Source organism: Nyctibius grandis, chromosome 7, assembly GCF_013368605.1.
Source record: "Nyctibius grandis isolate bNycGra1 chromosome 7, bNycGra1.pri, whole genome shotgun sequence".
Lineage (NCBI taxonomy): Eukaryota > Metazoa > Chordata > Aves > Nyctibiiformes > Nyctibiidae > Nyctibius > Nyctibius grandis.
In genome coordinates this window covers 59,702,129-59,726,447 of record NC_090664.1, presented here as the reverse complement: position 1 = coordinate 59,726,447, position 24,319 = coordinate 59,702,129, and the positions used below count along the sequence as shown (strand labels likewise).

Below are 24,319 nucleotides of genomic sequence, written 5' to 3'. Positions count from 1 at the left end.
CTCCGGCTGCTGCCCTGTGGCACGGGGCGATCCGGCGTGGGGCGGGGAGGGGAGCGAGAGCAGGAGAGGAGAGGACAGGAGAGGACAGGAGAGGAGGAGGAGGGGGACTGGCCCGAAGGAGCCAGGCACAGCTCGGGCCCGGGGCTGCGGCTGCTCCCGGCGCCGAGCAGAGCACGGCCCTGCCCGGCGCCGGGCCCCGGAGAGGCGGGTGCCCACCCGGGGGTCCCCGCAGGGCTGGCCCTGGGGCGCGGGGGCTGCTGGCTACGCCTGCACTGCCTGCCTGGGAAGAGCTAGCGGCACAAAACCGGCCTCCCCTTCCCTGCCGTCCCTTCCCTGCTCTCCCTGGCCCTGCCCCACTGCGGGAGGAGTCCTCGGGAGCTGCTGCTGCTGCCACGACCAGATGGGGTGAAGCCTTCGATGGAGCCATGGATGTGCACCGGCACGAGAGCAAGCGAGTGACGTGAGCCGCGGCGCCGCGGCGAGCCGGGTGAGCCCCGCGGCGAGCGAGCAAGCTGGAGCCCGGGATGAGCGAGTGCGTGAGAGCCCTGCACAGACGATGACACCCACAGCGACAAGCGTGAGCCCCGCAGCCAGCCGCCCGCCTCCCCCACCCGAGCGAGCCGAGCACGGGGCTCCGGGAGCGCGGACAGGAGCTGACGGCGAGTCCGGAGGGTGGTGGCAGCGTGTGGGCGCGCAGCGGGGCACGGCAGCAAGCACGGGGAACGGCGGGGAGGGGGAGAGGCATCCATGAGCGCTGCGGTGCCACAGCAAGCGTGAGCATCGGCAACAGGAGACCCACGGGGCGTCTGCAGGGAGGGGAGGGTGGGCGAGGAGCAGCCATGCGGCAGGAGCAGCGGGGCCGCTGCGCGGGGCGGGTGTGCTGGGAGGGGACAGCGACCCATGGGGCAGCACTGGGAGGGGGCGAGCGCTGCGGAGGGCTGGGAGGTGCATGGGATGCAAACGGTGGGGAGCGCATGGAGCATTCCGGACTTCAGAGCAGGTGCCTCCAGGGTGTCAGAAGCTGGGGGAGACGGGTACGCTCCCAGCCCGAGGAGTCGGGGATGCCAACGGTGCAGGGACGGGGATGGGGCGCGGGACACGGTGACTGGATGTGGTGTGGGCCCGGAGCAATGGCGGCTGTTCACACAGGGCAACGAGGTGCAACACGTACAAGGACGTAGTGGTGGCCAGTTCCACAGACAGCAGACGCAGGACCGAGCAATGGTGGCTAAAGCACATTTAGATGGGGAGGAGGAGAGAGGCCTGAGCCTGGCACATTTCCAGGGGCGCCAGGGCGGGGAGGAGCACGCTTAGGTGGGGAACAGAGGCTACCTAGGCTAGGCGTGGGGCTAGGAGTGTGTGCTAACGGCAAGGGGAAACTCGTGAGGGCGAGCGTGTGGGCAGGCCTGCGTGCACTCTGCAGGGACGGCGTGAGAGCGTGCGGGGAGGCGGGCTGCTGCTCACCCCGCAGAGACCAGAGCTGCAGACGTGCCCTGCACGCCTGGGGCCAGGGTCTGCTGGCTCCCCCAGGCCCCTCTCCCTCCACGCCCCACTGCAGCACCCATCCGCGCCGCTCAGGGCACGCGGACACGGGGTTTGGGGACTGGGGCGAGCAGGGCCCCATGCCCCATGCTGGGCTCTGCACAGCACTGCCTGGCACAGCGCGGCTGGCACCGAACAGCGGGCCCAGGCACCAGGGGCTCGTGCCATGCTCGGGGGACAGGCCCCGAGGCGAGGAACAGCGGAGTCACTGGTGCTGAGCACGCACAAAGCGCAGCTCTCCCCAGGGAAGGTCAGGGAGCTCTGCCCACGCACACACGCGATGCCACACGCGTACCCCACGCACACCCCGGCGTGTGCAGGGCACGGCTGGCTCTCAGGCGCTCCCCCAAGCACACCCACACCCACCAGAAGCAGCTCTCAGCACCACGGTCCCTACACACGCAGCAGGCTCCCTCCCTCCCTGCTGCACCCACACTCCTGCGGGGACACCCCCAGGCACCCCTGCTGTGTCCCCCCCATCCTGGCACAGCAAGGCTCACCTAGAGACCAGCGCACGGCAGCCTGCGGGGCGAGGCTGCTGCGGCCCCGCTCCCTGCCCCTCTCCTCACAGACCCACCCCACGGCTCCTCCGCCCCGCCGCCGCGTACCGTGAAGATGTTGGAGCGGCGCTTCGACTGCTTGCGGATGGGCGTGGGCGTGTTGGAGGCAGCGATGGTCTCGATCCGCAGCTCCCGCTGGCTGATGCTGGGCGTGGAGGGCACCGAGGAGGAGTAGTCGCTGAAGGCTCCTCCACCGTTGGTGGCCTAGGGCAGAGAGGGGACAGTCAGAGACAGGCGGCTGCCTGGGGCATGGTTGTGGGGACACCTTCTGCCTACACAGCCTGGCGTGCAGCCTGGGGCTGGGACAGGGCACAGCCCATGCCACGTACTGCTCCTGCCCAGGTCCCACTTGGTCCCTTCCCTCTCCCAGGACAGCCACGATACCAACGGGGATGTGTCCCCCTTCGCCTCAAGCCCTCGCCCTCCCCGTGTCCTGAAGCAGGGGTGCCACAAGCCCAGCTCGCGCTCCACGTACAACGCGTCTCTGCCCCTGGTCTGAGGTTAGCCAAGCAGACCCCGAGGCTGGCACACACCTCCTGTGCCCGTGGGCCACCGCGGCCCAGGTCCGGGAACACGTGGGACAACACGCTGCATCTTCACTAACAACTCGCTCGACTTCAGGGAGAGGGGAAGATCCAACCATGTGGTTTGTGAAACCACCTCAGTGATGCTTTTCTTTCAGACAGAATCCCAGAATCAGTCAGGTTGGAAGAGCCCTCTGGGATCATCGAGTCCAACCATTGCCCTGACACCACCCTGGCAACTAGACCAGGGCACTAAGTGCCATGGCCAGGCTTTTCTTAAACCCCTCCAGGGATGGTGACTCCACCACCTCCCTGGGCAGCCCCTTCCAATGGCTAATGACCCTTGCTGAGAAGAAATGCTTCCTCATGGCCAACCTGACCCTCCCCTGGCCAAGCTTGAGGCTGTGTCCTCTTGTCCTAGCGCTGGTTGCCCGGGAGAAGAGGCCGACTCCCACTGCGCTACAACCTCCCTTCAGGTAGTTGTAGACGGCACTAAGGTCACCTCTGAGCCTCCTCTTCTCCAGGCTAAACACCCCCAGCTCCCTCAGCCGTTCCTCAGAGGTCAGACCCTCCAGACCCTTCACCAGCTTGGTCGCCCTCCTCTGCACTCAAGCAGCTGCTCACATAAGCCCTGCAGGCAGGGACCTGGGCACGAGCTTACGAGAGGTCCCAAGGAGCAAGACCTGCACAAAAGCACTTTGGATCCGCGGCCCAGGTCTCCCTGCGCCGAGGCACGTGGCAGCCCCAGCTCTCTTTGGCAGCTCTGCTGCTCTTTGTGTTTCAACCTATTCCAAAACCACGCGAAGCAGCTGCCCCCAGAAGGCCGGGCGAGCTCTGGCACCCTGGCAGGGAGCAGCTCAATCACACGCTCAATCCCACGGCCCCGGCGCTTCCTCCACTCCCACCTACCGCCCACAGCAGAAAGTGCAGGGGCCCACGCGGGCACCGAGGGTCGCCCAGAGGTGCTCAGCGACGGGACCCCCGGCCATGCCTTGCTCTGAGCCACGCAGTCCAGGAGTAGGTGCAGGCAGAGCAGCAACATGACCCCCACCCCAGCCCCCTCGGAAGGGTGCGACCTTCACTCAGGCTACAGATTGTCTCATCTTTGATGAGAGAAACGGGAGAAGATGCACAAATGAGAACCCTTAAGAGAGGAAAGGGCCACCCAAGAATCATGAATGGTTGGACTCGATGAGCCCAGAGGGCTCCTCCAACCCGATTGATTCTGTGATCAGCCCAACTTCTTCCTCTCTGGGGCAGAGCAGGGGACGTCGTGGGGTTCAGCTCCCACCTGCCGCCAGCCCGGCGGCACACGTGGCTCAGACCGAGGAGCTGGAGGACCCCGGCCACTCCGTGGCCTCCAGGAAAGCCTTGCTGTGGGCCCTGCAACTCGGGACTCGGATTGTCCCAAGCCTGTCCAGAGACAGGAGAGCTGCTGGCACCCTGAAACGCAGACGGGTGGGAACTTGGTCTGCTCGTACTCGTGTGTGTGTGAAAGGGGCCAGGCACCCCGTCCGGAGAAGGGAACGCTGCCAGGGAGCTTCTCCAGGGGCTGTCGGGACGAACCCTGCGCTGAACGAGGGACTTCTGCTGTCCTGGCCCAGGGGAGGGGCCACGGGCGGGGATGCGCTCGCCACCCAGCAGGGGCGAGCGGCAGCCTGGGCTTCAGTTCGCCTGCAAACTCGGAATCACAGTCACAGACTGGTTTGGGTGGGAAGGGACCTTAAAGATCATCTAGTTCCAGCCCCCTGCCACGGGCAGGGACACCTCCCACCAGACCAGGTTGCTCCCAGCCCCATCCAACCTGGCCTTGAACACTGCCAGGGAGGGGGCAGCCACAGCTGCTCTGGGCAACCTGGGCCAGGCTCTCACCACCCTCACAGCAAAGAATTTCTTCCTAATATCTTATCTAAATCTCCCCTCTTTCAGTTTAAAACTGTTCCACTTTGTCCTATCACTCCATGCCCTTGTCAAAAGCCCCTCTCCAGCTTTCCTGTAGCCCCTTCAGGCACTGGAAGGTGCTAGAAGGTCTCCCCGGAGCCTTCTCTTCTCCAGGCTGAACAGCCCCAGCTCTCTCAGCCTGTCTCCAGAGCAGAGGGGCTCCAGCCCTCTGACCATCTCCGTGGCCTCCTCTGGACTCACTCCAACAGCTCCGTGTCCTTCTGTTGGGGCCCCAGAGCTGGACGCAGCACTGCAGGGGGGTCTCCCGAGAGCGGAGCAGAGGGGCAGAATCCCCCCCCTCGCCCTGCTGGCCACGCTGCTGGGGATGCAGCCCAGGACATGGTTGGCTTTGGGCTGCGGGCGCACGTTGCCGGCTCATGGTGAGCTTCTCGTCACCCATCACCCCAAGTCCTTCTCCTCAGGGCTGCTCTCAATCCATTCTCCGCCCAGCCTGTGTTTGTGCTTGGGATTGCCCCGACCCACGTGCAGGACTGTGCCCTTGGCCTTGTTGAATTTCATGAATTCATGAAAATGAATTTAATTTCAAACTTCACGTTTCCAGCCCTGTCACCTGCTCCCTTACTAAAGCCTTGGCCAATGCCCTTCCCGGTGCTCACGCGCTCCCTGGCAGAACACAAACCTCCCCCCAGCACCAAGCCAGGGTGACCCCACGCAGAACGGGGCAGCAACAGTGAGGAAACGGGGTGGAATAAATCCGAGTCCTGCAAGCACCCACTGGCCCGAGCAGCTCCCACCCACGCCCCGCGGGTAAGGCACGGGCGGCTGCCAGGAGGGAGCGGGGTGGAAGCCAAGGCCGAGCCGAGGAACAGGGCTCCAAACCCATCCAACCTGCTCGCCCAGGGACGGGCGCGGGCAGGACACAGCGGAGGAGAGCCCCAACCTGCCGGCAGGCGAGAGCTTTCCTTGGGGGCTGCGGGGCCCCCGGGGATCCCGAGTGTCTGTTCAAACAGGCGCAGACCCACACCCCACAAGCCGCTGGGGATGCCCAAGGGACAGACCTGGCGTCCCCATGGGAGTGTGCGGGGCTCCCGGGGCTGGCCCTGGCTCCTGCCACGCCAGGGGACCAGGGAGATGCTGAACACGGTACTCAGGGTCACAGGGCTGACCAAAACACCTCACACAGCACCACTGCCGCAGAGCCCTGCCCATCTGGGAACCTGCCACAACCACCAAGGCTTGGAAACCAGCCACCACCTCACACCAGGAGAACGTCCTCCAGACAGATGGGTGACAAAGTCACCAGGGTCCTCTGGGGTCCCGCCTCTACCAGTGAGCGCAATGGACTGGCCAGAGGAGACCAGACGAAACGGCCATTTCCAGCAAAGTTTGGCTCAACTGGTAGCATCAAACTACCTCCAGGAAGGATGTCCCCAGAACTAGGGTGAGTGACAGGGCTGGCTCCCAGCTCCTGCCTGCCCTAAGCAACCCTCTGTGGGGACCACTGTCCCAGCACATGCCGTGCCCGCGTACACCAACACCTCGCTGCACTACGAGGCAAACAAAAGCTCCTAACTGTATTCTCGGCCTGGCTTCTTTCCACCTCACCTCCATGTTAAACCCCGTGTTCCCAAACCCTTCCTTGAGATCCTTCTCCCTGTGCCAGCTCCTGCTCTCTTACATGCGAAGGCAAGTGAGAAACCTTGGCGAGAGCCCCACGCCCTCGGGCAGGAGAAGGCAGAACAGGCACTGCTCTGCAAAGCCCTCGTCACTCTCTTGTTCATCCCTCCTTAGTCACCCCCAGAGCCGCCCCGCTGGGCACCCCGGTGCCAGGAGCAGGGCACACCTCCCCGGAGCAAGGCCACCAGCACCGAGGCCACGCGAGGCTCCGGCACTCGTGCAGCCAGAGCTGGAGAGCAGCGCCCGGCAGGACCCTGGAGCTGTGCCCTGCGCTAGGGGCAGCTGCCCTGGCTCGTGCTGGAGCCCGTGCCCTTGGTGTGTCACCCCGTGCTCCTGGCAGCCGTTCTGGGCTCCTCTGCATCCCTGCTGCACTGGCCGCCTGGCCACCATCGGCCGCGTGCCCTCCCGTGTGGCAGCGGGTCCGTACGGAGCAGAGCACGGGGCTGCTCTGCCCAGGTCCGGGTCAGAAACAGGAGTCAGGGACCTCGCGTTTCTCCAAGCCCGCTGGATGCTCTGAGGACAGCGGGAAGCAGCTCCAGAGCCCAGGGGAGAAGAGGGAAATACTTGACAGCGTCTTACGGTCGCTCAGCAGTTCCATTACTTCATACGCTGTTTTTAGAAGTACTTTTTGTAATGGAAGAGAAATGCGTAAACACCACGGCAAAGACTCCTGCAGCAGGTCCCTGGGAACCGAGAGGGTTTGTGGTTGAGCTGCAGAAGACCCAGGGCACAGAAATGAGCTTGGATCCTCGCTGTGTGTCCAGGTTTGCTGAGCGCAGGAGGGACACAGCGCCGGACAGGCATGGATGGGGCAGCGAGGACGCTGCAGAAGGACGTGGCCTGGCATTACTGCCGACACTGCTACCACCAGACAATCAATACCTATTTCTTGCTCAGAAAGGCCTCACAGTCAGCCACACGCTGTGCCACGTCCCTGCAGCAGCTCTGCTTCCCCACCAGAACTACCCCGGTCCCCCCGGCACAGCCCCGGGAGCACAGGGGGGTGCTGAGCCAAGGTCCCGTCTCGGAGCCAAGGAGCCGGCGTTCACTCTGCACAGACGGCGTCTGCAAGCCGGGCTCAAAGGTTTCCTGCTCTGCAGGAAGGAGAGGAAAGGAGGGAGGGTTCTGGGCAAAAACCTCCAACAAAGCTCATGGCACCCAGCTAGAAACCTCTTCCGATGCCCAAACTTCACTTCCCCAAGGCCAGTCTTAAACCCACCCCTTTGATTCTGGCACCTTCTCCCCTGAAGAAGTTCTTTCCTTTCACAGCCACGTACTTCAGCGGTCAGGGCTGGCCCGCATCAGCCTTCACGTTGCTAAGCCAAACACGCCAAGTGCTTCACTCCCTCTGTGCCAGGGTCTCTCCTCCCTCCCGCCCGCTTTCTGCTGTCCCCACACCAGTTTCAGGGCACACTCACATGAGCGACCGGGACCAGACCGAGGAGCCCGGTGTCTCCCCAGCCCTCACACAGGGAGCACGGTTTGACCTCCACTACAAACACGCTGCCCGGCACAGCAAGTGCCACCAGCACGCGTTTGTCAGGACCCTTCTCTCATGCTCCAGACATTGAAGAAAACCTTAAACAAGTGTTCAGCTCCTCCGTGAGGAACGCGGCCCTTGGCCACCTTCCACCCCGCTCCCTGTTCAGTACCGACGGCCTCTGCTTCCCAACCATCTCTGGCTGTTTAGTTTCACTGCTAATAAAATCCTCAAATGACCAGACACACGTAAACCCGCATTCTCCCTGGACTCTGCTCCCCACCTTGGATGCCTCCATTCCACTTCTCACCAAGCGCCCGCATCCAGACAGCTGCAGGGCACGGTGTGCCCATGTATGCCCCGTGCAGGCAGCCGTGCTCGCCCCGCTGGCACCCCAAGCTCATGGGACACAAAGCTCCCACCAGAGAGCCGTGCAGCTTCGTCAGGAGCTCGAGCCGTCAGCAGGGCCTCGCCTCTCGCATGCACACGGAGGCTTCATCGGAACTTGCCGGTGTCCTGGAGCACCAGGCAGCTGGCACAGCCCTCTGCAAACCTGTACACACCCACGCGGAGCCCAGCTTCAAACCTACAGTCGGGTGTAAACCTCACGTGGGTAATTAGAAACCGCGTCAGGGTCCGAGTGGCTGCAGCCCATGCACAGGTCTGTGCAGGCCCATCGCCCCGTGCCGGTGCACCGGGAGCCCTCCGGGGCTGAGAGGCGCAGGGACACCCTCGGGGTCAGAGCCAGCCGCCTCACGAACACAAGTGTCAGGCTGGTGGGGTTGGTTTCGCTGACCTCGCTCTGCACGTTCTGCAGTTTCACAGGCTCCTTGTAGCCACTCTCTCCCTCAAAAGCTGTTCCAAGCGCTGCTGGCGGCCGAGGCCCCTCTCCACAAACCAGCTGCTGCCCTCGCTGCTCCCCAGGCTGGCAGCACCGCGCCAGACACACGCATTTCCTCAATCCCTGCTGCAGGTCCTGCCACCTCAGCTGCCGGGTGCTCCAGGGCTGAACCTGCTGGCTGGGCTGCCCCGAGGAAGCCCAGCGCCTCACCCAGAGCCAGCCCCGCGTTTCGGTGGGTGCTGGGGGCTGCAGCAGAGCCCTCCCGCACCGAGGCGGCTGCCCCGGGATCTCCTCACCACCAGCTCACCACGGCAGCCTGCTTCGGCTTCTGACCTGCTCCTCCCGCGCCAGCTCTGCTTCTCCGGAGCCACGGAACAAACCCCTCTGGCCTCACCATCCTCCCGGCACACAGACCTTGGCAGCCCCTGCCAAGCCAGCGCTGTGCCAGGGAACAGCACAGAGCCCTTCCTCTGGCAGAGGGAGGAGAACCTCCTCCTCCTCCTCCTCCTCCTCTGTGCTACTGCTTCAGTTGGCCACTGAACTCGCCCCTCCACAAACACACCCCTAAGAAGCCCACCTGTATGTGCATGGAAGACCACCAGCTTCCCGCTTCCGTGGGCAGCTCTGTCCACCCAGGCTCACCCGCCCGGCCGGGGCAGCCAGACCCAGGCCCCTCTCGCCGCCCTCCTGCTCTGCCCAGGAGCTTCCCGCGGGCTGCGCACAGCTCTGCCGCCAGCACGTCGTGATTTCTGGAGACCGTGAGCCAGACCCCATGGTCTAGAGACAAAGCTTGGCCTCAGGGCAAGCACCAAGCTGCTCTGGGCTACGGACAGAAGCTCCAGGGTGCCACCACTCGGCTCTTCCCGAAAGCTACTCCAGGGCTGCAGTGCGAGTCTAAAGCTAGGCTGAACGCGCGGTGTGTGAGTGACCTGGGGGTGTGGAGAAGCACGTGGGGTCCCTGGCTTCCCCTGCTCCTGTTTCCCACCTGGTTGATGTGGACAGAAGGAATGGAGGCCGCAGAGACAGACGAATGGCTGGGTGAGTTGGGCAGGGACTTGCAGGGACCGATGGAAAGCTGCTGCTTCTTCCGTAGAGCCACCACCTTCTGAGCCACTGGAAGGAGGGAGAAAGGGACAGGGTCAGAGGCCAGAACGCAACTCTCTCCACCCGCAGATTTCTGGAGGGCTTCAGTGAGACCCGAACCCTTCATGTGACTGAGGCCAACATCTGGGGCTCAACCTGTGCCACCCTGTACGACCAGGGAGGATTTCTGCAGAGGACCCGACCTCCCAACGCCCACTGCCTGCCGCTGCCTCGCAGCTCAGCTGCCAGGGACAGCGCTGGCTCCCCCAAGGCCACCCGCTCTCCTGGGTCTCACACAGGACACCAAGGAGCCACCCAGAGCCCCGGGCTGCTGTGGAGCAACCCCTGCACAGCCAGAGTCACTCCTCGGCCACCCCCTCACCGCAGCTACAGGAGCCAGTTTCCAAACTGAACAGCCTGGGCAATGCCACCTCCACCAGCCTGGGCCCTTGTGACCCTCACGGCCTGCAAACGTTCAAAAAACTGACATGAGGAACAACTCTCCCAGTCGTTGTGACCTCACTGCCTGGTGCCAACAGCCCAGTGTTGCATTTCAGCCTTCCCAGTCTCCCACCTTTTCTGGAAATAAACATCTTGACCCAAGAGCACAGCAGCAAGCAAGCTGGGCTGTGGGGGAGTTCAGGGGAACACGTCGCCCTTCCTCCTTTTCTCCTTTTCTGGCTGGTACCCCCACCACCACAGGAGGAGGAACCTCCAGATGGACACGACTGGAGGCACTGGGAACCTCACACGTCCAACCCAGCGCGCCTCATGTCATGCACCCTTGCAACAGAGGAGCTGCCACTTGCTCTTTCCAGCCTGTTTGGAAAAGTCAGGGGTGACATCAGCTGCCAAATCCTGTCCCTCAGAGCTGCACTGCCACGTCCCGCTCAGAGACAGACCAAGGCCACCGCTGCTCCCTGCTCGTCTGAGCAGCCCCTCCAGACTCACAAGCTAAATATGAGTCCCATGAACAGCAGGAACCCCTCCTACACCCATCAAACAGACCGTACCAACCTGCTGTCGTTCCTGCTCTCCTCCCCTCCATCCTCTCCTCCGGCCAGCTACAAACCACCTCTCCTTCAAACGCTGGCCAGGCACGTTGCAAGCTCAACCAGCCACGTCCCCACGGGCTCGGAGGGTGAGTCCATCAGCGCAGAGCAAAACCCCCCCGACAGGACACACGGCCCCGAGGAAGTGTTTTCAGGGACACCCCGACAGGCCACTTCACACGACGACATCTGAGCACCCACAGCACAAGTCAGACAGTCCCAGAAGCTTCACGCAGAGCAGGGTCCAAGCCAGATGGGCCACGGCAGGAGAAGGGAAGTCCTGCATGGCCACAGGGAAAGCCACTCCACCTGCCAGGGCAGAGGACTTCACGCCGTGCAGGACAGCTTCCCAGAGCTTCCCTGGAGAAGGCAGGTTCAAGGCAGGAGGTTTCTTGATATCCAGAACACAAGTAGATGCAGTTTTAGAGGAAGAGGCAAGGTGAGAATGGTCTCTTGGGACAGGGAGGCCGAGAAGACCACCAGTGGGAAGAGAGGAGGCCAGAAGAGACGCAGAAAAACTCGTCAGCAATTGCTGTCCTGGGCAAAGAGCCTGGCAAAGGCTCTGCCTCATCACTCACGCGTCAGTGGTAGCAAAGGAATTAACTGTGAGGCCAGCATGACCATGCCAGTGGTGATAAAATCTCACCAGCCCTTAACTGAGGCATCTCGAGGCAGCCTTCGCCTTCCTGCTTGCCAGGCAGATGTTCCTCTGCTTCTTGAACATGAGCCAGACTCTTTCAAGGATAATTTCTGTCCTCCTCTAAGCCAGCATCTGGGATCATTTGCTTATCACAAGTTCTTTGTGATACACAACCAGCGAGCCCTGCCCTGGCCACAGAACCTCTGTCCAGACACACGGCTCGGCATTTGCCAACGTCACGTGTGGTGCCCCTGTGTGCGTCAGCCCTCGAGCACCCCACAGCACTCCGAGGTACACCCAGCACTGCGTCCTGGGGAACTGCCCCCACAGACACCCCCAGGAACGGTCAGCTCTGGGAGGAGACCCGACAGAGGGGAGTTGCATGTGACGGTCCCTGGTGAGGCACCAAGGACCCTACAGAGAACACCTCGGGGTGGGGTGGCACCTTACAGACCCACGGGGCCTTGCACGCCCCCTGTGCACAAGCTCTCAGCCCCCCCATGGAAATGCTCCTGCTGAACCACTCCTCAGAAGCCCCACACACTGCCCTGGGAGACACGGAGACAGTGTCTCAGACCGTGCTGAGGTTCAGCTGGTGTCCATCAGGCGCTGGACACTGCAGCACGCAGCCCGGCCCGTGGCACTCCTCCTGCTTGGGCCAGGGTCATCTCCTCACCACCCCCTGAAGCCGCAGGCAGCCTGTCCCATCCCTTCCCAGAAGCAGTAACTGTGACAACGTCTGGTGCTGGAAGCAACTTGGAAGGGGTGAGAGAAGTGCAGATCCCACACAGCCAACAGCGTTTCCAGGGGGACTTCTGCCAGACCACGCATGAGAACCCAGCAGGGAGCAAGTCACCCTCCTCCGCTCGCCACGCGCCCTTTTCACAGTGACCGCCGCAAGCCTGACTGCCCGGACAAAGCCCTCCCCACTCCAGGAGACTGAACACAATCACGGTGGCACACACTGCAACGCACGTGGACCGGACCCCTGCACAACCCAACCACCAACAGCTCCAGCCCAACCACCCCGGAGCAGCTCTGGGCCAGAGGAAGGGTCTCTGCCGCCTCCCCTGAGCAGGGAGCTGGGCACCACAACACCTGGAGCCACCAGATCTTGGAGAACCTCTGAACTGCTGGCGAATGTGGAGATCGAGGTTCCCCTCGGAGCTTCCCCCGTGCCCAGCCGCACCACGTGCAGACCCTGGGGCGCTCGCACAGACAGCAGCTCGGGAAGGGAGGGTGCTGGCCTCAGCCTCCAACCGCATCCCGCGGGGCAGGAGGGTCGCTCCCTCAAGCTGTCACACCAGACCAGCACAACACCAACCTGCTGCCCAAAAAGGTCGGGGATTGCTTGTTGTTAGCCAGGCCAGCGGCACGGAGGGGCTCTCTGGGAACAGAGGTGCAGCACACGCTCTGCACGGCACCGACAACCGAGCACAAACCTTCCCAGGGAAAGCAGAGGCCACTCAACAGTTATCCCAGAGCTTTCCCTGGAGCTCCGAGCAGCGCACCCGGCAAGGGCACCGGCACGGGCACAGCCGCACCGGCAGAGGCAACGCAGGCAGCTCCTGCGGGCACGGGCTCAAGGGCCAGAAGGATCTCTCCGTTCTCCAGGAGGACCTTGGCACGCTGCCGGACATTAAACTTCACCCAGCCACCAGCCACCGGGGCACGCGGCCAGTCCCTTCCACCAAGGGGCTTGCTCTGGAGTTGGAGAGAGCACCAGAGACGCAGAACACAGCACCCTCCTGTGCAATTCTCCCAGCAGTTAATGAAGAGGGCTATCAATAACAAAAGTAAGGATCCTTTACAGTTTGAATCTGACTGGCTTTGGCTTCCAGCATTAACTCTGCCAGCCTGCAGAGTCCTCGTGTCCGTGATTTTCTCCCCATGTAGACAGGTACGTAGATACTCTTACATTGTCATCCTGTCACCTCTCAGTCGTCTTTTTGATTCATCCAATGGATAATCTCTTTCCGTGTCTCACTTGCAGGTATTTTTCCAGCCTTTGATTAGTTTTTGTAGTTTGGGTTTTTTTTTTCATCTTCCCAGTTTCTCCGTGTCCTTCTGAAGTGCTGACACCCGAGTCTGGCAGCAAGCAATGGTCCTTGTGCTGCCCTGCACGAGGGTGAGAATCCATCTGGACTTCCACTCGGAGCCTCCTGCTCACTCACCCAGGGACGTGCCAGCCGTCCTGGCAGGGCGGCCCACGCTCCTCGTGCCGTACGGCACCAGCGTTTGCCCAGACCGACACCGGGTTTGCACGGATGGTGTCCCACCACCACACTCCTTGGGCTCCTCTGGATCTCCTCAGCCTCACCGCTCCTCACGTGGACAAACCCGCTCCCTTGCCTCCTTCCTGACCAGGGGCACAGCCCGTGGATAAACCCAGGTGAACGATGAAGCACAGCACGGGCGCTCGCTCCGGAGCCTTCAAGCAGCAGCTCCAGGTCTAGCACCAAGCTGGCCAAGCAGCGCCGGCACTGGAAGCTGCATCCTGGTCTCACACGAGGGCTTTCATCTCACACATCTCTCTGCTTAGCTGTGTTGTCTGTGCTCCCAGGGTCAACAAAGAGAAAAAATAACGCCAGAGCACAACTCATGCCATCTGGAGATCAAAAAGGCTGGGAGCAGCCTCACAGAGAGCAGCCCCTGACCCTGCAGCGCCTTCCGCAGCCCCTGCCGAACCCCACCGGCTGCTGTTCCCCACCGTGCTGTCCTGCAGCAAAGGGACACGACAGAACCACTCTGAAGGACTAAGCTGATCAAACCCGGTGACACGCCGTGCCCAACGCTCCCAGTGCCAGGACCAGCCGTGCACAGAGCCCACCCGCTCTGCTCCCCCCAGACCCGCTCTGCAAACCGCCGAGCTGGTGCAGCAGATCCTCCCCTCCCAGCTCTGCAGCAGCCCCTGTCCTCAGCTACTCCCAGCCGCTCCTTCCCACCGTTCCCGTTAGGAGGAGGAGGACAGGGAGCCTGACAAGCAGCATGCCCCAGGGTCGCCCAGCTTCCCCAGAACACCCACCCAGGGCAGAGGCTGCCGGGTGCAGAGGGGCTCCCTGCCAGGGCCGGGGGGGACAGCTTGGAAGGTCGCTCTCTGGGCAGACCTCTCAGACTGCCTCCGAGGTGGAGCAGCAGGAGAGGGGAGCACCTCTACACGCTCCTCCTTAAGAAAAGCAGCACGGTGACAATGACCCTCAGCCCTGCAGCAGGAGACTACTGGGGGGTCACAGTTATGCAGGGGAACGAGGGTCACCAGCGCCAGCTCAGAGGATGATGGAGGCATCTGCAGCTGATGACAGGCTCAGCCCCCTGCCCTGCCCTCAGCCCACCTTGCTGTGCTGCAAGGAGCCAGGCTGCATCTGTGCCTCCAGGCAGCCCTGCTGCTCCGTTACTGCCAGACTTCTCTGTGCCTGCTCCACTGCCAACACTGACAGCACAGCTCTGCTCCTTCCCCAGAGCAGCTCCGTCCCCTCCGGCCACCCAGCTCTGCCCAGACCCCTCCTCACGCGCTGAACAGACCCCCGGCTGCACTGCGGAAGGCGAGGCAGAGAAGGGGGACGGGGGGACACGCAGCCCCACTATAGGGCAGGCTCAGTTGGAGCAGACTGCACACTCCTAGGACTCCTAGGTCCCCTCTTCCACCCACAGCACCCGTCACGCAGGCTCCTCTCCGGGACGAGGGGCTGCCCAGAGGAGAGGCAAGGCAGAAGGGTGCTGCCCGGCCCTGCTCTGCGCTCCCTCCTGCACACCCACGTGCAGATCACCCTCGTGCCACGCACCCAGCACGTCCCACCCCTCGGACCCGGTCTGTGTGTAAAGCTGCAGCTCTGCACACGAGCGTGTGCCCACCCCCCCGGCCTCACAGCAGCAGCCGTTGGAGCTGAGAGCCAGCGGCGTGGGCAGTGTAACCCCTCTCTGTGCAGTACTGCTGTCCCGTCCCGCCCTGACACCCTCCTCCAGCGGCAGTTACCGTCCTGGAAGACTCTCTCCACGTTCAGCCCGTAGGTGGCACAGGTCTCGTAGTACGTGCAGCGCTTCAAGTCGTTGGAAAGCTTCCGCGCCCGAGAGTCGTCGATGACCCGGGGGTTCGTGGCGCTGATGGCGTCTGGAAGCCAACGGGAGAGGAGGTTAAAAAGCAAGTGCCCGTGTCCCACGTACCCACAGGCCCCAGGGCACACTCCCGACCCTCCTCCCTCCCTTCGCACGCTGAGATACCCACTTCATAGCACCCCCCGTCCCATAAACGCCTTCGATTACAGTCCCACGGTTGTGGAAAAATGGGACGCCCAGCCGGGGCGTCTCCTGTCTGCCCCGGCAGCCTCAGCTGCGGTTTTGTGACAGCCCCTTACGGTCTCCATCCCAGCTGGCTCCAGTCCCCAGCCCTGCAGCGGGGAGGGCAGTTCTGGGCTGCTGCTGCTCTTCCCTCCATCCACCTGCACTGGCAGCACCCCAAGGGATGGTGCTCCGCAGCTCAGGCCTCATCTCGGGGTGCTGAAAGCTGCCACCCCCCCAGACCTTCCCTGCCACAGCCCATCCCAGGGGACGAAGGGTGATGCACCAGCAGAAATCCCTCCTGTGTGCACCCCCCGACTCCTGCCCGGGCCCCGCTGCTGCGGGCAGCACACCAAGGGCGTCAGGCAACGCTTGGGCGTTTGGGAGGAGAGCGGCTCCGTGGAGCACGGCAGCTCTCTGCAGGACACGAGATGGTCTGAGAAGGAATCGCTCAGCTCCTCCACGGCCCCAGCCCAGGGGCCCCAGGGCAGCTCTGCCCCGCGTACGGCTCACAGACCGGGACCCCGGTGCCCACCCCGCTCTCACCCTGCGTGCCCACCAGCACCATCGGCACCTCCGCCGTGTTCCGGTAGCTGCAGAGCCGCAGGTAGTAGTTGTAGACGGTCTGGAAGCTGATCTCGTCCTCCAGGCTGAAGACAAACACCACGGCGTCGACCCAGGCGGCAAACTGCGGGAGACACAGCGGCTGTCACCCCCGACGGGTGTCCCGGAGCCCCGAGCCGCCAGCACGGGCAGCCCCGGGGCAGGCGTGTGGGGTCTGCGGCCGGGCTCAGCCCAGCGCCCCAGGCCCTGCGGCTCCCCGGCACCATGGGCAGGCCCTGGGGCCACCAGCCACCACGGGGTAGCCCCTCCTCAGGCCTCGCAGCCCTCCTGTTCTCCCGAGGGGCAGCCGGCAGGTCCCTCCCCAGGAGCCCCCCAAACCACGGGGTGGGAAGGGACTGCGGGGGGTGCGGGCCTCCTACCTGCAGTTCGGGGGGGCCCCCTTCATCTCGAATCAGCAGCAGGTAACTCTGGCCGTCCACCACGATCTCCTTCTTGAAGCGGCCGCCTTGGGAAGGGAGCAGAGCGGCAGGTCAGGGGAGGGGGGCAGCGAAGGCGGGGGGGGGCTGCAGAGCCCCGCGGCAGCGGCAGGGGAGGTGCAGAGACGGGGTCACGTCCAGAGCGGGGAGAGGAGCGAGGACCCGGACCACCCCCTGGAAAGCAGGCCTTACCCTCGGGAGACTCCTCCTGCACGTAGGTGCCGGTCAGGTAGCGGTGCACGAGGGCCGACTTGCCGCTGGACAGGTTCCCCACGATGCCCTGGAACAGAGGGGCCTGTCACCCGCCGTCTGCGCGCCCCGCACCCTCCCTGGGCACGGGGCCACCCCGCGAGACGGGGCCACCCCAGCGCGGTGATGGGCAGAGGGTCACGAGAGGGCCCAGGGATGGTGCAGCCGGACAACCCACTCCTTCCTCACGTCAGCATTTTCCCCATCATTTAAGAAGCCCTCAGGGCTGCAAGCGTGCCTGTGTGCTGCCCAGAGAGCAGGCCTGGGGCAGCGGGGCTGCTTCTGCCACCCTCGCAGGACACGGAGTCCCTGCTGGCCGGCTCGCCCCCCGCAGCCATCCCCGCGAGCCAGGGACGCGCAGCTCGATGGAGCCGCAGCAGACACGCCGGGGCGATGCGGGGGTGCCCTGCCGCCTGCTCCTGCTGCCCCAGGCCCCTCAGAACCCCTCCTGGTGAAGGAGGCAGCGAGCTCCGGCCAGGCGTTCCCTGTGCAGGGCCAGGCAGCCCCGCACACAGCAGCTCTGCAGCCCCCCAGCGCCGACAGACAGGGGGTGAGGAGGGAGCAGCAGCTGGGGGCACTACAGCCGCCTCTGCCACCAAAGGGAAGTTCATGGCCGACCTTTCCAGGCAGAGGGATGAGCGTGGTGGGTCCGTCACCACCGCGCAGGTTCTCCAGCTTCCACCCGGGTGCTCAGAAGCTCCCGCTGCCCCGGGTCCAGCCCTGCAGCTGGGGCTCCACGCAGAGCCCAAACGCTCCAGTGATGCTCAGCTCTGCAGAGCTGGGATGGAGCCTGCATTCACGCTGTGTTTGCTTATAACCAACAGCCTGACCGACATCTTGCTGCAACACCCTCCTGCTTTGGCTTCCCCTCGCCTGGCGTTAGAAACGAGCTCAAACAGACCCGGGGTCGTGAAGAACAGCAGTGAGAGGCAGCAGCAGTGACACGGGGTGCGAGGGCACCACGGGAACCTCTGCATGGTGCTGGGGGAACGAGGGAGCGCAGCCTGCCCGGGCGCCGGCCAGCGAAGGGCTGACACTGCCCGGGACGGGGTCTGGGGCCGGTCCCCGCAACAGGCCCCGTCTGTGCCTTCCCCACAGGGCGGCTCTGAGCCTGCAGCAGGTGGAGGAAACTTCAGGATAAAACTGAGGTGGGAAAAACTGCTGAGCATCACTTAAATACATCAGGCTATTAAAAACCCTTAGAGAAAGTGCTGAGCATCTGTGGGGCGAGTGGGAAGGTGAGCAGGGAAGGAAGCGGTGAGCCCCTGACCTTCTGCAGGAGAGGTAAAGGAACAGCTCGTTCCCGCAGGAGGAGGGATGGGGGCTGCAGGCAGCGCTTCATGTGCCACGGCAGAGCAGCCGGGGCTGCAGCAGCGCGTGCGGAACGGACCCTTTGCAGCACCCGAGAGCTCAGGACCTGCCCCGCTCTCCTCGTCCCGCTGCCTGACCCAGGTCCCCACCACAGACCCGGGGCAGGAGCAGCTCTGCCGCCGCGCGACGCCCTTCCCTTCGCCGCCGCAGAGAGGAGAAACCCCGGAGGAGCACCCCGAGGTCTGCCTGCCCCGGCGCAGGGTCCCCGCCACAGCCGGCTGCCACCCCGGGGACACGGCAAAGGGCCGAGCCGGGGCTCTGAACGGCCTCCGGGCATCTAGGAAGAGCTGCACCGGGCGGACGAAAACCCGGAGCAACGGGGATCCCCGGAGGCCACGGAAAACATGGGGAAAGGGTTGTGCTAATTGAGGAAGAATGAAAAGCTTTGGGTTTGTTTAGCTCACAGCGCTGCTCTGCAGCCTGCGGAATGTGAACTCGTCGGAGGGCAGCGCAGGATGGCTGCAGGAGTGTCTGTGAGCGTCGTACAGGCCAAACTAACACAGGAATATTCAATTTTAAGTTCTACTTAACCGCAGATAAAACCCGTGGCAGCTGGTACGTTTCGCTGGGGTGGTGCTGTGCCGCACCCCCAGAGCAGGCCCCTCCTCGTGACCCTGCCCCACGCGAACGGGCGGTGTCGGGGGCGAGAGGGGGGCCGAGGCAGCCCCCCTACACCGTGTCCCCTGAGGAGGTGACGACCGGTAACGGCGAGCCCCGGGACACCCGCCCGCGCTGACAGACCCGAGGAGCTGCATCCCCTCGGTGCGGTGAGGTGATGGTTCCCCTCCATGGCACCCAAGCGCTCTCCCAGACCAACACAAGCGTGAGCCACCGAGAAGCGCTGCCCTTCCCCAGCGCGGCGGCAGCCCCCGTCCCACATTACACAGGGGCTTTCTTGGGGACTGGCAGAGGGCTCAGAGAACCGGGGGCACCCGAGTCGCGGGTACTCACCACCTTCAGCTCCGGCACCGAGCGGCTCAGGGTCCATTCCTGGCTGTTCACAAACGAATCTGCAGAACAGAGAGGAGAAACCGTCAGGTCACCGTGGCCCACCTCGGGATGCCAACAAGGGTCCTGCCGCGCTCCCCCTGCCCGCTCCAGGCATTTACGGCTCTTCCCTCCCTTCCCCCTCGTCTGGAGACACGAAGCTGCCCGAGGCCCCGCTGGTGCCCGTGCTGGGGGGGTTTGTGGCCGGAGCTGTGGACGGGGAGGAGCGGCCGAGCCGAGGGCAGCCAGGCAGCGCAGAGCCCGCGCGCACGGGGGGGACCCTCCCTCCTGCCCTCGGGAGCACAAGAAGCCCTACAGCATCCTCCTCCTCGCAGGATGAGGAAGCCCCAGAGACCAGAGGCCTTTCGGGGGGCACACACTGTGAAGGACCCGGGGCCGAGGGCACACAGGGGTGAGAGCAGAGCCCTGAGCACCGCGCGCGGGCTGCAACACCGGCGGCGCAGACGAAGAGCTGAAGGCACGCTACAATCCGTGTTCATGATTGAAAGTGAACACAATTAATTAAGCGTACGCTATGTAATTTGCAGAACACTGCAAGAGGCTTAAGAAGGTTGTAAGGATGAGGCAAGGGATGAGGCGCAGGAAACACCCTCCCTCCCGCCACAGCCATCACAAACACCTCATTTACATCCCAACCATCTCCAGGAGCTGGCCCATGGCAGACTGCCCGAGTGGAACCAGAGTCACCGGAGGAGCAGCGAGAGCCGGGAACACCTTGAAGAGCAGCAGGAGCCAGCAGCCGCTCCTGACAAACCGGAGCCCTCATTTGCCTTGGCCGAGGAAGCGCATCCTCCACCCCGCGCCAGCGCTACGGGGTGGGGGGTTGAAACAAAGGAGCGGCACTTGCTCCGTGTCAATGGTGTAAAAATAACAAAGGATTTTGGAGAGCGGAAGCCTGCGGGCGCGCTGCCTCTTCGAGAGCCTGCCGTGAACACGCCGAGCGCGCTGCCACGGGCTGCTGCGGGAACGGAGAGCTCGGTCGGGTTCAAAAAGGGAAGAGGCGAATCCACGAGACCCAACTGCGGGCAGCGACCAAACACGACGCCCGGGTGCCGCCGCTGCTGGAGTCCCCCGGGGCCGAAGGGGAGGGTGGCTCCAGACCTGCCCTTCTGACTGGTCCCCGCAGTCACCTGCCCCACTGCCCTGTCCCCACAGCCGCTGCCCTTCTCCACCCTGGTGCCTCCACCCTGCCTGTCGCTGCTCTCGGCAGCCCTGACCCCCCCAGACCCCACCACCGCTCTCCCCGCTGCCCCGACTGGCTGGGCAGGCTGGCGGCCGCAGGTCCCTGCTGGGTGTAGGTGTTTCACCCGGGGCAGTGCCAAGCACCGCAGGCTGAAACCAGGGCCGTGCCGGAGACGCCGCCAGACCCAGGGCAACGCACCACAAGCCTGATGCAGTAACACAAGGTTATTTATAACCACCATGAAGGTTCTCAAGAAGAATTGTTCCTTCCTGGTCTCTCTCACACATCCTTTCTATTTTTAGGCAGAGGCAAAACCTTTATTAAACAACTAATAAGCCCTGTGACCACTGCCTCGGCCGTGAGAAAGGGTCAGGGGCAGAGGGAGGCCTGGAGAGAGCTGGCTGCTCTTCTCCTCGGGTGCTCCGGACAGAGAAACCGCCCAGATCTTTGCCAGCTGCCTCCTCTGCCAACGGCTGCCAACTCTGCTAACGGAGCCTGGCTTTTTCACCAGCCTTCAGGAGCTGGTTTGCAACGGTTTGGGTGTTGACTTGCTGCGAAGGGCTGAGTAAATCCTCGCACAAATAAACACCGGCGACACGACGCCGATGTAACCACGCTGAAACTCCTCAAAACCAGGCGTTCGTGTCGGCTTCCCCAGGCTCCGCGGCCACCAAAGCAGCATTCCCGCACACGCTTCTAGCCCTGCCGCCCGCGGGGAGACGCTGGGCTCTGGGTGTCAAAAGGAAGAGAAATAAACGCCTTCAGCTGCACCAGCCAGCAGCCCGTGGCACACACCTCCTGCCCCAAGCGCCCCAAAGAGCTGGGGCCAGAAGATGTGGCAGCTCCTGCAGCACCCCAGGAATCACCGTCACTAAACACGAAGCCTTGGCTGACACTGTTCTCACCTGGGCAAGGGACTCGGACCGTCAAGACCATCAGCTAACCCAGGAAGGCCTGAGGGCCTGGGGTGGCTGGTGGACACGTCGGGCTGGGCTCCCTGCCACAATGGACCCTTTCCAACCTGTCACCGTAACCGGCCCTGGGTCCCTTGTACCCCGGCGCCGCTCTGCTCCCAGGGCACGCCGGTCACAGAATCCCAGAACCAATGAGGTTGGAAGAGCCCTCTGGGCTCACCGAGTCCAACCATTGCCCTGACACCACCATGGCAACTAGACCAGGGCACTAAGTGCCATGGCCAGGCTTTTCTTAAACCCCTCCAGAGATGGTGACTCCACCACCTCCCTGGGCAGCCCCTTCCAATGCCTCCCTCCTCCCAGCCGCTCCCCGCAGCAGCGGGCGCAGCAGCCGGGCGCGGGGGACACCCACGGAGCTCCAGAAGGCACCTCAAGAGCGGCTGGTTTCTCAACCGCCCCAAACAGCCCCAGGACGAGTACCTGGCTGCCGAAAAACGCTGACACCACTCGCTGATGTCAGCTCGGGCCATCCCAAGGGCTGATCATCTGCTACTAAAACACAGCACACGGCCGTTCCCGGCACTTCACCGGTATAAATCCTACCAGTAGGATATTACACACCCTGTGCATCTGCTACACACCCAAAGCAGCCTAAGGAAGGTCCAAGCCCACAGCTGCAGGGGGTTGCTGCGGGTGCGGGAGTGCCCCCTCCCACGGCGCCGCTCCCCGCCGGGGCTGCCAGACCCTCCCCACCGCGGCACGGGCAGGGGGGGACGCCGGCCGCTCGGGCACCGGGCCCCACGGGAGGAGGCAGGAGATCCCTGTCCACAGAGCGAGGCACCGGTGACCTGCCCTGCTCCGAGGCGCTGACCGTGCTCCAGGCAGCGTCAGCACCTTCCACGAGCGCCAGAGCCTGGGCAGGAGCTGGGCCAGCAGGGAGGGCCTCCAGCTGGTGACACCCCATGAACTGTTGTCTCTCTCACGCCGGCATCGCGGAGCAGCGATTTACTTGATCAGCTTCACTGCCGGACTAGCTGTACCACAGAGTCACAGACTGGTTTGGGTTGGAAGGGACCTTAAAGCCCATCCAGTCCCAACCCCCTGCCACAGGCAGGGACACCTTCCACCAGACCAGGTTGCTCCAAGCCCCATCCAACCTGCCCTTGAACACTGCCAGGGAGGGGGCAGCCACAGCTGCTCTGGCCAACCTGGGCCAGGCTCTCACCACCCTCACAGCAAACAATTTCTTCCCAATATCTCATCTCAATCTCCCCTCTTTCAGTTTAAAACCGTTCCCCCTCGTCCTGTCACTCCATGCCCTTGTCAAAAGCCCCTCTCCAGCTTTCCTGTAGCCCCTTCAGGCACTGGAAGGTGCTAGAAGGTCTCCCTGGGGCCTTCTCTTCTCCATGCTGAACAGCCCCAGCTCTCAGCCCGTCTCCATAGCAGAGGGGCTCCAGTATCTCTCAGTATTTCACATTAAAACACGCCCACTCACTCTTCCTCCCTCTTCTCACTGTTATTTAATAACACAGAAGAGACCAGACTGTCAGCGCTGCGGTTGAATTCCTTCCCTGGGTGCATCTGACCTCAGCAGCAGCAGTGGGACTCGGGGCACCCCGAGAGCCCGAGCGCAGCCGATCGTCCCACGGCCCCGTCGCTGCGAGGCCGGAGGAGGCAGGGGCTGGTGGGCAGCACCGGCTCCTCGCCCGGGCTGCTCCCCTCGGGGGATGAAGCGCAGCAGGTTCAGCCGCCTCGTGCTGCAGCAGCACTGTGCTGGGCACATTCGCTCTCCACGCACAGCAACTAATAATTAACCAACTTGTTATCCAAGACACCGTGGAACTGACTTGCACATTGAAACCCCGGACACTAAAGCCAGCCCCGAAAGCAGGTCAGAGGCTGAGCAAACACAGCAGCACCCACCCGCCCACCCACAGAGGCAGGTACGAGGCCAGCAGCGCGACGTGCCCTGGCAGAGCTGCCCCTTCCAGGCCAGCCCCGGTAACGGCTCAGCCCCGTGCCCTGGCAGAGCTGCCCGTTCCAGGCCAGCCCCGGTAACGGCTCAGCCCCGTGCCCGGGCAGAGCTGCCCGTTCCAGGCCAGCCCCGGTAACGGCTCAGCCCCGTGCCCGGGCAGAGCTGCCCGTTCCAGGCCAGCCCCGGTAACGGCTCAGCCCTGCCCGTGCCCTGGCAACGGCTCAGCCCCGTGCCCGGGCAGAGCTGCCCGTTCCAGGCCAGCCCCGGTAACGGCTCAGCCCCGTGCCCTGGCAGAGCTGCCCCTTCCCGGCCAGCCCCGGTAACGGCTCAGCCCCGTGCCCTGGCAGAGCCGCCCCTTCCCGGCCAGCCCCGGTAACGGCTCAGCCCTGGCCGTGCTGGCGCAGAGGGAGATGGCTCCAGGCCAATGACCAGCACGGCCAGGCTGGCGTTCCCGTCAGGGAGCTCAGCCAACGCAGGTACCCTGGGCAGGACGTGACCTTGGCAAGGATCCCACCACAGCTTTAAACGCTCGGTGAGGATCGTGCGTATCTCTGGGAAAAAGGACACGACTGCAACCTGCTGCCCCTGCTCCTCGGCCGTACCGCCGAGGGTCCCAACAACTCCTTCCTCGACACCTTCCAGGCTTCCCAAGTTTGTCTGAAGCGTGGACACGGGACTGGATTCAGCATGCGAGGCGTGGGCTCCAAACCCAGTATGCCACCCCTGCGCCCCACCAACGCTCCCAGCTAAGCTGGGCAGGTACCAACACGAGATGATATATATCATTATTTACTCACTTCACTATGCAAACTTCACCTTATGAATGTAAAACACTCCCCTCTTCTCCCAGAGTCTGCCCTCACACATGCCCTACACTCTGCGTGGCCGAACACCAAACAGGAGAGTAAAAGGGAGTTACCTAAAGCACCGTAAAAAGCTTCCTGGGATCCTTCTGGGAGCGGGGAACAGGACGCTGAGAAGCACCTCCTGAGCTGTGCAGCCC

The 24,319-nt window shown here is 63.6% G+C and overlaps 1 protein-coding gene across 3 annotated transcripts in view; it reads right to left on the bottom strand.

Moving 5' to 3' along the window:
• AGAP3 (ArfGAP with GTPase domain, ankyrin repeat and PH domain 3) overlaps positions 1–24,319 on the bottom strand; it is a 106,991-nt gene that overhangs the window by 46,270 nt on the left and 36,402 nt on the right. For all 3 annotated transcript variants that reach the window (XM_068404812.1, XM_068404813.1, XM_068404811.1), the window contains exons 2-8: positions 19,188–19,246; positions 16,809–16,896; positions 16,560–16,645; positions 16,123–16,264; positions 15,275–15,409; positions 9,512–9,639; positions 2,151–2,306 (exon numbers count right to left, since the gene is read on the bottom strand). In XM_068404812.1, coding sequence (XP_068260913.1) covers positions 2,151–2,306; positions 9,512–9,639; positions 15,275–15,409; positions 16,123–16,264; positions 16,560–16,645; positions 16,809–16,896; positions 19,188–19,246 — 794 coding nt within the window. The remainder of the gene's footprint in view (positions 1–2,150; positions 2,307–9,511; positions 9,640–15,274; positions 15,410–16,122; positions 16,265–16,559; positions 16,646–16,808; positions 16,897–19,187; positions 19,247–24,319) is intronic.